Genomic DNA, 16,688 nt, shown 5'->3' with positions numbered 1-16,688 from the left:
TCCCGATTCTATGATAAGAAACTATATTTCTTTTGTATAAATCTTGTATCATAACTTTTCATTTACAGATTGTGTTTGAATTTTATTTTACAATCAAGTGCAGCTCTGACAGTGGAGTTAATTATGAAACACATTTCAGCTGTTTCTTCCCATAATATGCAGGTGGTGTTGAAAAGATTTCAGAAAACAATGTAAGAATTCATAATTTTTATTCAGATTGATTTTTTTTTTGATCATACTTTGTTTCAGTGTGTTAGCTGTTGGTATACTATCATGATGTACTGCAGCTGTTGGAAAAACGTCCAGTGTGACCACCATGAGAAGAGTTTGCATTTCCAGAACTGATGCAAACCCAACCCCCCCCCCCCAGCAGTGCTGGGAGTGAGCCGTGGCCTCGGAACCGCCCGCTCGATTCTCAAGGAACTGAACCGATCTCGGATCCGAAGCTGCTCGCTCACGGACGACCCACTCGCGCCGCCACAGCGGGGACGGTGCCGTGAGCTCGGCCTCGGCAGAGGCGGCGCGCAGACCTTCCCGCTGCGGCAGCGCCGGCGCAGCGGTAGTCTCGCCGCTCGCCCGGCCGCGGGGAGCCCGGGGCTGGTCGGGCTCGTTCTGCCCGCCGCCTTACGGCAACCTGCGGCTGGCCGCGCCGGGCCGGGCCGCCCCTTCGCCGTCATTGGCGGCGGCGCCGGCCCCGCTCCGCCCGGCCCCGCCGCCCGCGCTTATAGCTGCGCGGCGCCGCCGGGCCGGGAGCTGCCAGCATGCGCGTCGTCGCCTCCGGCTGCCCGCGCTGGGCGCTCCTGGCCCTGGCGCTGCGCCTGGCGCTGGCCGCGCCCGCGGAGCGGCCGCTGCTGCTGCCGCACGGCGTGGAGCGGGGCGACGCGGCGCTGGAGCCCGGCGACGACGCGCGCTCGGCGGCGCTGGGGCTGCGAAGGGCGCTGCGCTTCTACGGCGCCGCCGTCCGCTCCCTCTACGTGAGTGCGGGCGGGGGTCGCGGCAGCTGGAGGGTTTGTAGGGCTGGCTGGGCTTCCCTGCGGGGTTGCAGCCTCCTTGCCTGGCTTGGGTCGAAGCGTAGTGGTGCCCGTTGGGTTTTACATTGTGTTGCAGCATGGTCAGATGCTGGTCTGCAGTAGTTCGGGTCAAAAGAGCTTATTTGTTCCAGTTGGGTTGTATCAGGTCTGTGCGCGTTCACTTCTTGGTGCCGTGGCTGTTGTTGGTTCTTTGTGGTACACGCAGCCCGCCTGGGAGGCAATGCCACAAATGGTAGAAGGGAAAGGAGCATTTAAGTAGTTGCTCAGAATGGATGTTGTCCCCAGATAACTTCTATGCCTTCTGCATGGGATATGTTAACAGCTAAGAAAAGTCCCTGTCGTGGTATGTGTTTGTGTGCTCGATTGTGCCCAAGTCACGCAGCTTCAGCAATGGGTGTCTGATCAGCAGCCTGACATGTCCAACACTGGCATCTGTTAGCATCRTGGGTGTTGTTCTGTCTGTTAGTGTGATGTTCATTGCTTAAAGGTTTGAGGGCGTGTGGGAATGCACAGCCAGAGCAACTGCGAGCTTCATGCTGCAAACAGACCTCTGCCATGTGTGCATGCCTTTTAGCAGAATCTGCCTCCCRGAGTTGGGTGTGCGGGATTACAGCTCGTGGAGGACATTTATTATCTGAAACAGGGATTGAAAACAGATTGCCTGGAGCAGAACTGCTCAAAGGTAACCTGAAGAAAATGTTGAAGATAGCAGTGTGTCTTCAGAGCTTTACTAGTGTCCTGGCTTGTAGCTCTGTCTGTTTTACTACTGATTCTTCCTTTCCCCTGAGGCCTCATCTAGGCTGGCAGTTGAAGACGCTAACTAGCATATTTAGAAGAGACTTATCAGGGAAGACCCGGTGTGTTTAACATGCTAATCTGATTAAGTTAAAACCCACCTTTCTATCCAGATAARTCAACATGCTTTAGCCTCATGGGTCTAAGATATGACTTTTGGGACTAATTACATGGAGACGCTCAAGAAATGTAACTTCACAACTTTTAACTTMTTTGCTTTAAAGAATGCAAGACCCTTCACATGGCTGCTGTCATTCCGAGTTTGGTGCAGTCTTATATACTTGAGTCTGCTTTACTACCAAATGAGAGTTCACATGAGGATTCAGCATGCTTGAATTACATTGAATTGCACTATCATTACTGCTTTTTTCACTCTTTTTCATTTTCTCCACTGTCCCCACTTAGATAAACTCTGAAATTGTGTCTGAAATCCAAGATCCAGGGGTATTCAAGTTATGCCTCGATTGAAAAGGGATGTTTGACACTAGTAGCAAAGGCGAAGTAAATTGCACAYATTAAGTGGAGTTCAGACTGCAGTTTGACCATTAGTTCATTGCTGTGTCTTCACTTGAAGCTTGGTAACTGATTAGCCAACCCAAGTAAAAAATATACTTTTTGGCATATGGACATCTTGAAAGATAGTGGCTGTGTATCCAGTCACTGAGAAACACAGATAACAAGTAATGTGTAGGATAAGAGTTGAAAGGGGACAGAGTTTTCAAAGAGCAGTGAATTGGCTAACAATATGAGATTTCTTTAGTTTAATGATCTTGTTGCTTGCTCATGTAAAGCAGAGGAATGCTACTTTTTTTTTTTTTTCCCTTTCCTCCTTTCCTCTTTCTTTTTTGTCTGGAAGAATGCCTGTGTAAGCTACTCCAGAATCGCCTTTAGAGATATTTCAGCATAATTACTGAATACTAACGAGGAGTGATTTTTTTTTCATATAGGCAGAGTTAGATAATGATATTTCAGTATCAGTTTACATAATACCCAGAGATTTCATTTTGCATTTAATCTGTTAGAAGTATTATGAAACAGAAGCACAGTACCAAAAGTAGGGCAATAGGGAAAGGAAATGCATATCTGTTAAAGAAATGTATTGAACAGTCCTAAATGCACAGTCACAATATACAGTTTTGTTGTATATTGATTGTAAGTACTTACTAAGCTATATGGTACCGTTCTGTAAGCAAAATTTACTGAAGTATTGCTAGCTGATAGTAAATGCTATCAATTATTTGATAGTAAATATTACCAATTTATTAGCATGCAGTTATTTCAGAAATTTGTAGATGAGATTGAGTTGTGCGGGTGAAATACATATTTTSTTATGGTTGATCAGAATAATGTGTAAAGCTTATCCTAATTACTGAGTGCTTGACTTTTTGCAGCTTTCAGCTTTGATCAGCTCAAAATTTACATGGCGTTCTGCCTCTGCTTCTCAAACAGTTGAGAAGCTGAGTTGTTCAAGTTAGCTCTACATATGAATAAATAAGGCAGGGAATTCTAAGGAAAGATTGTTTAGTACTGACTAGTCTTAAAATCCTTGGCAACAAAACTTTTTTCTTTTTATAGCCAGAAGAGATAGTAACTTTTTATATAAATCGAAACATGAGGCTTTCACATRCTAAAATCTTATGAGAGTATCTTCAAGGAGAATGTGGTGTTTTCCTATGCAACAGTAAAACAAGGTTTATAACATTGAATCCTATCCCTAGCTCGTGTTGATCTCTTTGTTTTAATAGGATGCATTTAGCAAAGTTTTATCTTGTTTACACTAGGGCTCACTGAGGAGGAAAAGCTGAAGGATTTGGGATTGCTTCCTTTTAGGGAAGAAAGAGAGTCCTATAAGTCAAGCTTAGATCAATTTGTTAATTGTTACTTTTATTAACTTGATGAAGGAATACTTGGCTGTTTATTTTAGAAAGTTCTACTGCTTTAACTCAACTAGTACTTGGTTATACAAACAAGTTCAATTGTTCCAAACTCTCTTAACTAGAAAAGTTCATGTCCTCAAATGCCTGCTAACTGGTCAGGGAAAAATAGCTCATTTGTCTGAATTTTTGATTTTATGCTATACATGCATAGACGTGCTTTGCTCTTTCCCGCTCACGCACTCTTTCCCACGCACGCTCGCTCGTTGTCTTGCTCATGCTTGTGCACGCTCTTTCCCACACACGCTCACGCTCCTCACGCGCGCTCCCTCTCCTTCTCGCACTCGCTTGCTCTCGTGCTAGTGCGCGCCGCTTCTCGTGCGTGTGCTCTCTCTCTCCTTCTCACGCGCGCACTCTTTCTCTTCTGCCTTCTGCCTCTCTCTGTCTCACACGTGCCTTCTGTCTCTCTACCTGTGTCTCTTTTTCCTGGAGTATTTTGTTGTTTCTTCTTATGCCCCCTTTTCCTCACTTGCTTAGTTGAGGTAGGACTATGTATAGAGTGTGTGTGTATGTGATTTGTTCTGGTACAAGCCATGAATATATCTTAACTGTCATCCAGACGTTTAACATGCTAAAAATACATCTGTTTTAGTTCCTGTCAATTTAAATAGGATTATACCCTAAAAGGAAAGATGTACAGTACAGCTGGTCTGGAGACAACGCCCCCCTGCGGCCTTTTGTTTTTCTTTTCTTTCTCATTTGACAGGAGTGCTACTTTTAATAAAACCCAGTGCTTACTCTGAATTACTTCTCTTTTTTGGAGGGGATTCTCACTTTAACCTATCAGTATGAACTTAAAAGGAACAGGATGAAGTTAAATAATACTATTCACCATCTGTGTCAATATAAATGTATTGTTAAATATGAAAACAGTTTTTTTTCAATAATGATGGATGTTCATTCTCTACACTAGAATCTCTTTACAAAATGCTCATTTAAAGGCTTGCAAATATTTTCTAGGTAGTAGAGAACCTGCAAAGTTTTCAGTCAAGTGTTCCCTTAACATTGAATCTGAACTCTCATTTGTAAGCAACAAAAATGCCAATCGTTTTAATTCTATGCTTGTATCTCCTAAATAAAATTACTCGGTACAGTTAATTTTTTAGTAATCTAAGAAATAAATAGCTAGAAGCATGCCCCTAATGAGTGAAAAAAAGTGTTAGACAGTTTCTTCTGATCTCTACTCCCTATTATGTAATATTTAGTAGTCCTCAATGAATTTTCTCTTAATGTTATTTTAATCTGTGACATAAATGGGGGACCATGTAGACATAAAGTCTGCACACTTAAACTCTGATAAATTTTTTATACTAATTCTCTGCTCTTTCAAACACCAGTCATCTCTTACAAGAAGATTTAGAGTGGGACTTGGGCTGCTTGTGTAAAAAAAAAAAAGTATAAGCACAGAGAAGGAAGGGAGAAACTTAGACCTGATACTATAAATCCTTACTCTCTACCTACAACAGGTGCTCTGATGTGCCAGTTTTAAAGGTGGGGTCCACCTCATGCTAACATGCTGTAGTAAGCCCACTGTAATGTTCACCATCTTTCTTATTGTCTTCCAATGGTACAATACAGCTGATGGCTTTTAATTTTTAGGATAAGTCTTGGCTTTGTTTTACAGTGATGAGAGGTATTTTATGGTGTGTGGGTGTAACAGATGTTCTGGGAACCRTTCTGAACTAGCTTTCTGTTGCATTGCTACTTGCAGTTGGAGAGTCTACACTGGGTTGACCCATACTGTCTCTTTAGTTCTGTGTTCCTAAAATTCATAGTTCACTTCAGGGTCTGAGGCCACTGTAAGTCACAAATAGGAGAGAGGAAAAATGATCACTTTATTTTCTTCTTCTCCCCTTTTCTAACATGACCTGCATTCCCATCATGCTTAAATACATTATATGTGCTGTTTATGACTAAAGGCAACTTTGTGTTTTTTACATGACTTTAACTTTTGTACTAGTATTTTTCACTGTAGAATTTAAATACTGATTTATAACGTCTAACTGAATTACTTATGCATCTGGTGATGATACAGCCCATATAGTTAAGCATTCTTTTTTTAATCACTTCTGATACACCATGTTAGCTGTTTGCAAAGTTGACCATGGTTAACCGTTATTTTGTATCAAGATGACTGACCGTTGGTCTTTTGCAGGGCATGTGTTCTGACCGTGGGTGGTCAAGAGAGGGCCCAAGGGGTAGGTGTGTGCAAAACGTGAAGGGGTGATTTGTAGCTTAAGTACCTGCACCAGCTTTTTTGTGATTTGCTGTCTATAGCAGTAGTAATGGAGGTCTGCATGTTGAAGGATGTTGCCAAGACGTATGCAGCCAGGATCCCTGACAGACTTGCATGGCCCACACTGACTGGTTATTTACTATTGATACCTGTGYTAAATAAGCCTACAGCAGGTGTGTTGGAATGTACTGTAGTTGTGCTGGGAGCAACTTGCTCTGCATCTTAAATTTTCATTTCCATCCCCTTGGAACAGCCATTTCTGTCAGGTGCTGAGTGGACTAATTAAAATTTAGATTGTTTTTATGAGGGGCACCAAATTCTGTTTTCTTTTTCTTTGTATTTTCATTCTACATTGTAAGCAACAAATATGGTAACGCTAGTAGCATCTGAATTCTGGGGTGTTTAGATTTTTGGCTTGGTTTATTGAGAAAGCAAAGATTATGAAGCGACTTCTGAACTATTGGTGAATTTCAATAAACTAACAGTTAGGAGCCTAAAATCTTTATTATCACTAGAAGTTTCACGTCAATAGGCTTCACAGTTCTTGTGAAGTGGTCTTTAATAATGTTTTCTCTGAAAGGAATTGTGAGTGTTGTACTTATTAGATGCTAGAGAAAGTCCTGGAAATGACCTGAAAAGGCAATGAGCAGTGAGTTGAGCAAGCCTGCTGATGAAACCTAGTTATTCAATACAGTTAGGATGAGGGAGGACTAGGAGGTGTTTCAAAAGGGCCTTACAGGACTGAATGACTACATAATAATTAGCAGATGAAATCTTCTGTAGATAAATGTGAATAAAGAAAAGCAATCCTAGCTTCACAGGAAAATGGTAGACATTGTCATTCTGGAGCAAGACCTTGGAGGTGTGATTTTAAAAAAGAAATCCATGAAGACATTGGCTCAGAAGTAGTCAAAAGTGTTCAGAAGTATTAGGAAAGGAGTACAAACTGGAAGTCATCATTATGTCACTGTGAATCTGGGGTTCATCCATGCCTTGACAGATATACGTGGTTCTGGCCTCTTTGTTTTCCAAAGGATAAAGCAGTGGAGGGGAGGAAAAAATCAGAGACAGTGAGAGCAATCAGAGACATGGAACAACTTTTATGCAAGAAATGAGTAAATAGGCTAGAGGTCTTTGTTCTGGAGAAGAGATTACACATGAAGAGAGGTGATAGACTGGGCAGGATTTGACARTGTGTCTGGAGCTAGATTCAAAGAAAAAAAAAAGAGAGCAGAGTATGAGTCACAGATCTGTGGAATTTCTTTTTAAAGGATTTTGTGGATGTGTAAAGTTTGTGTTCAAGGCTAGACTTAACAAATTTTTGGAGGAGATCCACTGAGGGTGACTAAACAGTCAAACCACAGGGAATCCCTCTGGTTGAACATAATTGGAGGCTGGTTAGTATTTGGGGAAGTATATGTATGTCTTACTCTTGCTCTTCTGAAGCCGTAAGCTGGAGGCTATAGTCAGGGATAGGATGCTGGACTAGCTGGTCTCACAGTCTGAGTAAATGTGGCAGTTCCTACGGTCTTCCAGGCATTCACAAAGGTTACGTAAGTTCTGAATGTTTCAAACATGAAAAAGATCAAGGGGAATTTGTTCTTCTTGGACATGCATGTGAATGAGACAAATTTCTAGAAAACTGCTCTTTTAGTTTCATAGCTTGTGATGCCAGTTTGGGGATTTCTGTGCCCATGTGAGCCAGCTGGATGTGTGGCAGCAGCTCCAGAGTCCAAGTGCATGGCTGCCTGCAGGTAGTCAGATGGTCTTCTAGTATCAGGAAGTCAAACACGTGAAAATACATTTGTATGTGACTGATTCGTGTGGTGTTTATACATCTGGAAGAAGGGCCTGGAATAAAAAGGTGTGAGGGTGCAGTCTATGCACTGCAAAATCTGTTACCAGTAGTCTTGTTTGCCTCTTCTGTGAGAGTCAGCTCTGGTTTTCTGCCTATATGTGGAGTCAGAAGTGGTGGGCTGCAAGTAATCATCTCACTGGTCATTTAAATCTCCCTGAGCCAGTCATGTTTGCAGTCTTCAGACCAAGAGTTTCACTTGCATTTATTACTACTAAATCTTTTTCAAGTAATGGAGCCAGTTGTCCGTAATACTGTGACAGGGCACCCAAAGAGGAACTGTCATTGTACTAGCCTGTACCTGTCACAGAAACTCTGTCTCCTTGGCTTTTGGAGTAAGCAGCAGCTTATTGTGGTCAATCTTGCACAGTGTCAAAAAAAAAAAAAAAAGTTCCTAGAAGGATGGTTATAATGAAGTGAAAATTAGAGCAGTCCTGGCCAGTCAAAGTAAAATCTGTCATTGTCTCTGAAGACTTTCATCTAAGCTTCTATAATATTTAAGCAGAATGGAGCAGCTTTTTGGGTGGACATCTGTGTAGACTGGTACTGTGCCCAGAAATTCTCTTATTGCCTTCTGAGACAGTGCTGTAATATCAAAGAAAAGCTCAACTGAACTACTTCTCTCCTAACAGTCTATCAAGGATTTCATGGAAATGGTATAACCTGTTGTGGTATGACTTCATCTTTGTGTGTGAGGGGAATAAGAGAGCTACTTACTTTCTGCTTTCCCCCTTTTCATCAGTGCCAGTCTTTCATAGGAATAGACAGTTTTCTAAACTGTTCAGATTAAGCCTCTTCTGCTTTTATAGTGGAAGTTATATTCTCAGGGGTCTAACTTAGTTATAGCTTCTCTGTAGTCAGCTCTGTTTTAAACACCAAGAGAAGAAACTCTTGCAAGTACTTACTTCCTCCCCACCGTCCTCAGTTTTGCTGTTGTAAAACTACTTTGCAAGAGTAATAGCGAAAAAGTGAGATGAGTTTATAATAATCTAAGCAGATCTGTGCACAATTCTTGACAGACTCACAGAAGGGATGCACTGGGTCTTGGTCTGTAAGACAACTGGAAAGAGGTGAAATGTGGGTGTTCTATACATCTTTGTTGGAAGAGACAATAAATATTTGAAATACCTAAATACCTAAAATCTTGTTCTGGGAGGAGAAGGTTGGTTTGCCCCTAAAGTAGACAACTGTTTTGGGAAACTGAAATCCCAAACTCCTGAGTTGGGATATAAAACAAAACAATGTGTGTAAAATTACAGTTACTTCAAAATACCAAAGTGACTTTTGGCTCAATTTAGTTTAGAAATGCAATGAAAATACCATGATCTCAAGCACATAGGTGTGAGAGACAGTCATATGAACAGTATTTATCTTACGATTTCCACTTTTTTATTAGGTTGCCACTAACGGGATTATTGCAGTGAATGAACCTTCAAATGAAGAAGAATATCTTGGTGAATTCCCAGTCAGTTTTGGGGCTATTGCTCCCTTTATGGCTGATCTAGACACAACAGATGGACGTGGAAACGTATATTACAGAGAAGATTCATCCCCAGATGTTCTACAGCTTGCTTCAGACTACATCAAAAGAGGTTTTCCTGAGACCACATTTGATCCCAGCAGTGTTGTGGTTGTTACATGGAAGCGTGTGGCTCCTTACCAGGCACCTGGAGAAGATGTTACTTTGAATGAAAAGGTGAATGTTCAGCAGAGCTTTAGTACATGTAGGACAGCAAGTTCAGTGAAGTTTAACACCATAGCCTATTGTTCTGAAGGCTTGAATTCCTTTATGTGTGAATAAATCCTGTACAGTTAAGAATGCATTCTTTTGTTGTTGAAAAGAATGTAGCAAGATGGGAGCTTTCAGAGTTTTTACTTGACTTCTATTTTATAGTATTTTAGTCATTTAGAAGAAAATGCTTAAGTCTGAATAGATAAATTTCTTTGTATTGCCTGACAATCCTTATTTTGAATCTATTAGTTGCAATGTATAACTGGAAATACATGGCAGGACATCTAGTACCTGTGCAGTATAATCCAGTTAAGAGTTCATTGAACAGTGTAAACTAAGTCATTTTATCTGGTATCAAACTATCCAAAATGTGATAGGTATGTGGACTGATGGAAACTTTAATTGTAGTGAACTATGAACTCATTTTCGATGGATGCCATTGCATTCACAAAAAGCCCATTCATTGTAGCTACTATTTTGGTAGGAGACTTATCTTCCTTGAATGAAGAAATAGGTAGCTTATGTGTAAGGGGCTTATTTTTTTTGTATTACTTGCATTTCATTTTCCCATTTGAAGCGTGTTGGGTCCTGTCCTGTGAAGACTTCCGAACATGTGTAACTATGCACCGTAACAATCCCAGCTTATGGATCTGCTCACACTGTATTAAGTTGAGAGCATCGCTGTGACTTAGCAGATGTTATTTTGCCTAACATAATTTCTTGTACCTGACTTGACACACCAACTGTTTCACAGTAATGGTTCCACACTGTGGTGGTGATGAATAGCTGATGTATCAGGTACTGTGCTGATGATTCCTACAGTATGTAGGAGTGCTCCTATAAAGAATAACAGAGTTGCAACAACATAAAACTTGAGTTTTTCTTTAAATATTCTGTTTATAAACATATCAACTTTATACATCTTTCTAATTAGTCTAGTACATCACGCTGTTTTAAGGAGACTGCCTAGCATGCTCTGCATTTTATGGAATTTAGAATTGTTGTGTTTTAGGCAGCCTCTATGGCTATTTTGTAACACGTTCAACTTTTTAATATTTATGGATATTTAAGGAAAAACTTAAACTTAAGGAAAAACTTGTAGCAAACTATAAGCTTAATGTTGATTTATCTGAAATGTTGATTGATCGATCTGTAATGAGTACATGATACATTACCTTTTATGGAAACTCAGGTTTTGATTCTTTGTTTATAAAATATCATCCTCTTGTCTATCTTGGCTATTTTTCCATGAATAAGTGGATTTTAAATTTTCTTCACAGAGAAACACATTCCAGGCTGTTCTAGCCTCTTCTGACTCCAGTTCCTATGCTATTTTCCTTTATCCAGAAGATAGTTTGCAGTTTTATAGTACGTACTCCAAGAATGATGATGGAAAGATTCCTGCTATGGTTGGCTTTAGTCAAGCCTCTACAAATTACTACTTTTGGGAAAAACCAGGATCCTACAATATCATTGCTAATGATGAAGACACCATCAGAAACCTACAGAAGTATGCTTCTTTTGTTTGTTTAAACTCCCCAAGAAACACCAAGGAGTTCCACGCTCTTTTTAATAATTGCAGCATGAGACAGTGAGAAATAACAAGATGCCATTAGCAATTGCATGAGAAATTGCAAAGTCTGCCTGCCAGTGATAAATATATACCCTCTCAAAGAATATAAGGACTTTGGTCTAATTTGTCAGAAATCCATAGTCCTGTTGTCCCTGGTAGCTGCCAGGGACAGTACTTAGCCCTTCTAAAAATTAGACCTCTTGTTTAGAGCTTTAACTCTTAATACTTTTATGTGCACAGTCTTTTCTGCAGAAATGTGGGCAAGAAGAAAGGGGAATGTGTTAGAAAGTTCTAACAATTGCTAACAAGACCTTTGTGGTTCAAATGTCTCCTCTTTTTGTTCCCATCTCTTTGGAGACAAGGAAGGTAGAAATTCTCAAGGAGAACTCTGACTGTGGAAGGGAAAAGCTACCCAAATGACCAGGGATGTTTTGTAGCTTTATAAAACGTACCTATTTAGTACTCTGTAGAGAAAGATAACTCAGCAGTTTTATCCTGGTATTTCTCGATGGAGTATAACCTCCACCGATAGAAACAGATTATTTATGTGTAGGATGTAAATATCACAGAATTTGTACTTGACTGGTTTGATTTGGCATATGCTTCTCTTTGACAGAAGTAGCAATGTTGGCAGGCAAGGTGTCTGGGTGTTTGAGATCGGTAGCTCTTCTGACAGTATTGTGCCTGCCAAGATCAGCAGTGTTTTGGAGAGCCTAGAGTCCAGTGAACAAGACCAAGAGATGACTTCAAAACCATTTATGTCAGATTATGGCTCCACTGAAATAAGACTGGAACATGTAACCAGCCCTATGGACAGTACAGAAGGGGATCAGCACCACCTTACGTATAGTGTTCCTCACCTAGCTGCAGAGGACTTTATGACTTCGTACCAAGATGTAACAGAAATACCTTCCACTGAGTCTTTGTATGGTCATCAAGATTTCCCAACAGCAAAAGCTCCACCTCGCCAATTCCAAGTCCAGCAGTTTCCCCCACAGCAACCCCAGGTCATAGACGTGGAAGAATTTGATGAAACTGGGATAGGTAAGGTCTCTTGTAGTGCTTGTGTCCTCGTACAGAGAGTAGGTTGGAAGAAATCAGACACACATGAAACTGAGCTATTAAAGGAGTAATCTGTTTCTTTTTCACTACCTTTGTATCTAAAAATCTGTGCATATTTAGTAGGTTTGTGTTATTCATGGAGGCAGTTAAGTTGGATGTCACCTCTGATTCAGATCCTGCCGGTTTAGTCAGCTAATCCTGCTAATCAGGCTCGCAGGAGAGCAAACCTGCAGTGTCTCTCTGAGACCTCAATCTGTCGTAAGGAAAGCCTCCTATAGAGGTGCTGATATTTCTAAAGCTAGCACATTCGTGGTAGAAACTACTTTATCCTTGTATTTTGCCCAGGAATTCTTGTTAAAGGTATGATCTGGACTTCAATAGCTGCATTAACTGTCTGTTCGTGGTGAGGATTTTATGATCAGTTCTATTTAAAACTGGATTTTTGCCTTTCATAGACATACTATTGAATAAAAGTGATTTAATAAAGGATGAGACTAGCATCTACTGTAAAGATTGTCAGCTTAGGAGTTCATGACCTCTTGTAATACAAGGACAGGATTGGCAAATCTAACTTCTGAGGGAGTGTTTATAGAAAATTCAAAAAAGTATGGCTCACTGCCCAAATGTTAAATGTTCCTTGAACCAGATAAGATTGCCGTCTCTATGAATGAATGGGGTAAGCCAACTAGAATTACAGGGTACATCAGTTGGTACAGGCTCTTAAATATTTTATTGATGGGATTTGTTCTGAGTTTAGAGAGGCTGCTTTTTGTTTTGGTTTGGAAAGCAGAACGTGTTAAACTTTCTATGTGTTTAGTTTTACTGAGACAGTTTATAAACCACTGTATATTAATATAGGTCCACTGAAGTCAGTAGAACTACACAGATTTCTAGCATCTGAAACCCTGATGTTTTCTGGAAAATAGTGGACTACTATTTGCATAATTCAGTGTTAGCAAGTCAGCTGCAATTGTTTCTTTTCCATAATGACAAAATGAAGAACCTATTTCAGTGAGTCTACTGGGATTTTGAAACTACACCTGGGATGTGTGAATACTGCAGTAGCTATGTAGTTTAAATGACTGGTCTTATTTTCTGCAGTGTTCCGCTACCACACAGATGTCGAACAGACCTGTGCTAACAACCGTCACCAGTGCTCCGTTCATGCTATTTGCACAGATTATCCCAATGGATTTTGTTGCAGTTGTATTGCTGGTTACAAAGGAAATGGCAGACAATGTGTACCAGAAGGTAACTCTTTGAAAATTAGACACACATGCAGCAGTTACACACGACATTTTTGAATGGGATGACCTATTTTCAAGAGTTTTTTTTTTTTTTTTTTTTTTTTTTTTAAGATATGTGGTAAATACTACTTAAAAGATTTAGCAATAGAAATGTTTTGAAAGGTGTATTAAGTAGTGAAATATACTTTAAAAGGATTGGGTTTTTAAATGAAGCAAATTTATTTTGATCAATTAAATGCATTATATTTTAGCATGACTCTTTAGAACAAATAAGCTGCTATGTAATGAACATAATTTAATTGATAGTGTAACATTCAGTGTTTATTGCTGAAATTATAGTCATGAAGTTCTTCTACTGTGTTGTATAATCTGATCTGGTCTCCACTGTAGAAATGGACAGTTTAAAAGGGATGAACAAATTAACTTTGATCATCAAAGTAAAAAGCATGGCTCCTCTTTATCCAATTCTTAAGCTTCTGTACTAAAGGGCTAATCTGCTAGATTTTTGTTAGATAGCAGTTTAAACTTTGTTCCTGTGTAAGATCCATGAAGGAATTTCTTATGTATACACTTGTAATCCTCACAGTAATTTCACTCAGACTATGGATGCATTTTGACAACTAAAATAGCTGACTGCAGACTTCGTGTTTTATAAAGCAGGAAAGCAAAAACTRCTGCTTAGTATTCAGTTGATGGATTTCCCAGAGAAGGAAACAAAGTTTCTGATGATAATGCTACATGAACTTATCTTAGGTACTTAGGGAATTATATACAAAAGACAGCTAGTAATCTGAATGTCTAATGGTGGTAGCCTTCTAATAGGGGATGACCAAATTTKCATTCAGGAGGTATTGATATGAAGTGTGATCTTCCACTGAAATTACTGTATGCCACTAGTGGTCAGAGATATTGTAACAACTTAGTCTGTTCATTGAGTTATCCACAGATGAAAAATTGTTAATGAGGATAACAAACATCTCTTAAGGCAGTTATAGCCACTCAGTCACAGTGTAATGACGAAAACATATATAGACAAATTCACAGGTGATTTGTAGGCAGTTTCCTGTCTAGCCTGTCTAATTAATTGTTATTTGCTTGTTTGTTTTTGCTCTTCATGTTGGTATTAATATCTTTGTTTGAAATAGTGAATGCTCTGAATGTGTTTCTTGAGAGTATGTGAGAACTGCCATTTTATTCTGATTCATTGTATTGATTTGCCAGGATCTCCTCAGAGGGTCAATGGGAAGGTCAAAGGAAGAGTCTTTGTAGGAAATAACCCAGTTCCAGTTATATTTGAGAATACTGACCTCCACTCCTATGTTGTGATGAACCAAGGACGTGCCTATACTGCCATCAGCACAATCCCAGAGACTTTGGGGTATTCTTTACTGCCGCTTGCCTCTATTGGAGGTATCATAGGATGGATGTTTGCTGTGGAACAGGAAGGATATAAAAATGGATTCAGTGTTACTGGTAACTTTTTAATTAAAATAATGTTTATAAATGGTGTTGTTCTTTTGTCTGGCTTGAGAGAAAAGAAATGTTTATCTAGTAGAAATACAGGGTGAAAACTTGCTTGCTTTGAGTTGAAAATGGGTTGTTTTGTCAAGAAACTTATCATTTTTCCTGTTTCCATTATATAGATATTGACATTTTTATTTTTCGTCAGTGCACAAGCATGTAAGTCCCTTTCAGAGAAGGATAATGGATTGGCAAAGGAGAATGAATTGGCCAATTCCCATATAAGAAACATTATTAGAAACTCACTCTCTCTCTCTTTTTTTTTGGTAACAAAGTATGCAGAATTACTGCAATAATACTACAAGAGGTGTAACATGTTTCTTGCCAGTGGTCTTCTAGAGCTACACTCTAGCTGCATTTTCACCTCTTTGATGCCTCCCATCTCTGCTGCTGACTTCATTCTCCTGACAGACTTATTTTCAGGGAATTAATATCTGATTAGGTCTGTGTTTACTGCCCTTGGCACAATCTAAGCCAATGAAAGTCTCGCCTCATGAAGGTCTGAAATTCTGAACAAGCAATTTCTAYGTGAATGTAGACTCTAATGATTCTTTTAACTTGTTTGAGGGAAAACCCCATTTCAGAATTCAGGCTCTTCATAAGTAGATAAGGGCCTAGATTCTTATTTGTGCACATGAATTTAAGCTGTAGGTCCAGCCTGTTTTAGGAGAATGTGTACTTTTTTTTTCTTCTTTATAATGCTATTGTGTGAATTTAGATTTATATCATCATTGTGTTAGCTGAGCATAACTTTTCTTGATTTTGTGTGTTTAAAGATTTTCCTGGAATTTACAACAAGCATTTCACTTGATTTTGATTTGGAAATAAGTGTATTGAATCTCCTTAACTTGACTGTATTTTCAATTGATATAGTCTATGATTCTGTGATTTTCTCTAAAATGTGCAACTCCTTTCCCATTGTAACTAATACAATAAAATCTAAGGTTTAAGTTTTTTAACTACAGACTTCCTTGCAGTTCAGCGTGTTCAGTACTTAGGAGAAAGTAGTTTACTTACAGTAGTCAGGAATATTATCTATACAGCTCTGGAAGTTATTTCTGTAGGAAACCAAACTGTTAGCAATTACACTGCATAAAAGCTGACAGAAAATACTCATTTATATTTTAGCCACTAGAAACAATAGTTTGATAGAAGGAGTCAGAAATTACTGTTAAGTGGTTTAAACTAATACCGTTTCTTTAGGTGGTGAGTTTACACGGCAAACTGAAGTTACCTTCCTTGGCAACAATGAGAAGCTGGTTATCAAACAGAAATTCAGTGGAATTGATGAGCATGGTCACCTTACCATCAGCACAGAAATGGAGGGCAGAATACCTGAGATCCCTTCTGGTTCATCAGTCCACATAGAACCGTACACTGAGCTCTATCACACTTCTAGTTCTGGTAAGGTGCCCTAAGAATGAAATGATATGAGAGTGCACATTTCTCAGAGTGGAAAGTAAGACAATCTGAAAAAATGTTACTTTATTGCATCCTTCAGATGTGTTTGTGACCAATTGATACAAAGTTGCTTTTTGCCTCTTAGGAACAGGTCCTGGAAAASGTGAATTATAACTGAGATGATGCAAATACTTCTAATCTTTGTATTGAAGAATTTCTGAGTTTAACTTTCTCTGAACTGATGTTTGCAAAACACACCAGATTCTCATTCCATTGGTCTTGTTCTTATACTACTGGTGCA

At 39.6% G+C, this 16,688-nt stretch overlaps 1 protein-coding gene across 1 annotated transcript in view; it reads left to right on the top strand.

Moving 5' to 3' along the window:
• The first annotated feature begins 755 nt into the window (after nt 1-755).
• Nucleotides 756-16,688, top strand: part of NID1 (nidogen 1) — a 48,114-nt gene continuing 32,181 nt past the window's right edge. The window contains exons 1-7 of the mRNA XM_085315554.1: nt 756-974; nt 9,248-9,547; nt 10,864-11,093; nt 11,773-12,200; nt 13,320-13,469; nt 14,687-14,938; nt 16,190-16,390. Coding sequence (XP_085171680.1) covers nt 762-974; nt 9,248-9,547; nt 10,864-11,093; nt 11,773-12,200; nt 13,320-13,469; nt 14,687-14,938; nt 16,190-16,390 — 1,774 coding nt within the window. The 5' untranslated portion in view covers nt 756-761. The remainder of the gene's footprint in view (nt 975-9,247; nt 9,548-10,863; nt 11,094-11,772; nt 12,201-13,319; nt 13,470-14,686; nt 14,939-16,189; nt 16,391-16,688) is intronic.

This window comes from Rhea americana, unplaced genomic scaffold (assembly GCF_003343005.1).
Source record: "Rhea americana isolate MKP2758 unplaced genomic scaffold, rheAme1 scaffold_43, whole genome shotgun sequence".
Classification (NCBI taxonomy): Eukaryota; Metazoa; Chordata; class Aves; order Rheiformes; family Rheidae; genus Rhea; species Rhea americana.
Note: the sequence above shows the minus strand (reverse complement) of the source record. Positions and strands in the feature narration are given on the sequence as shown.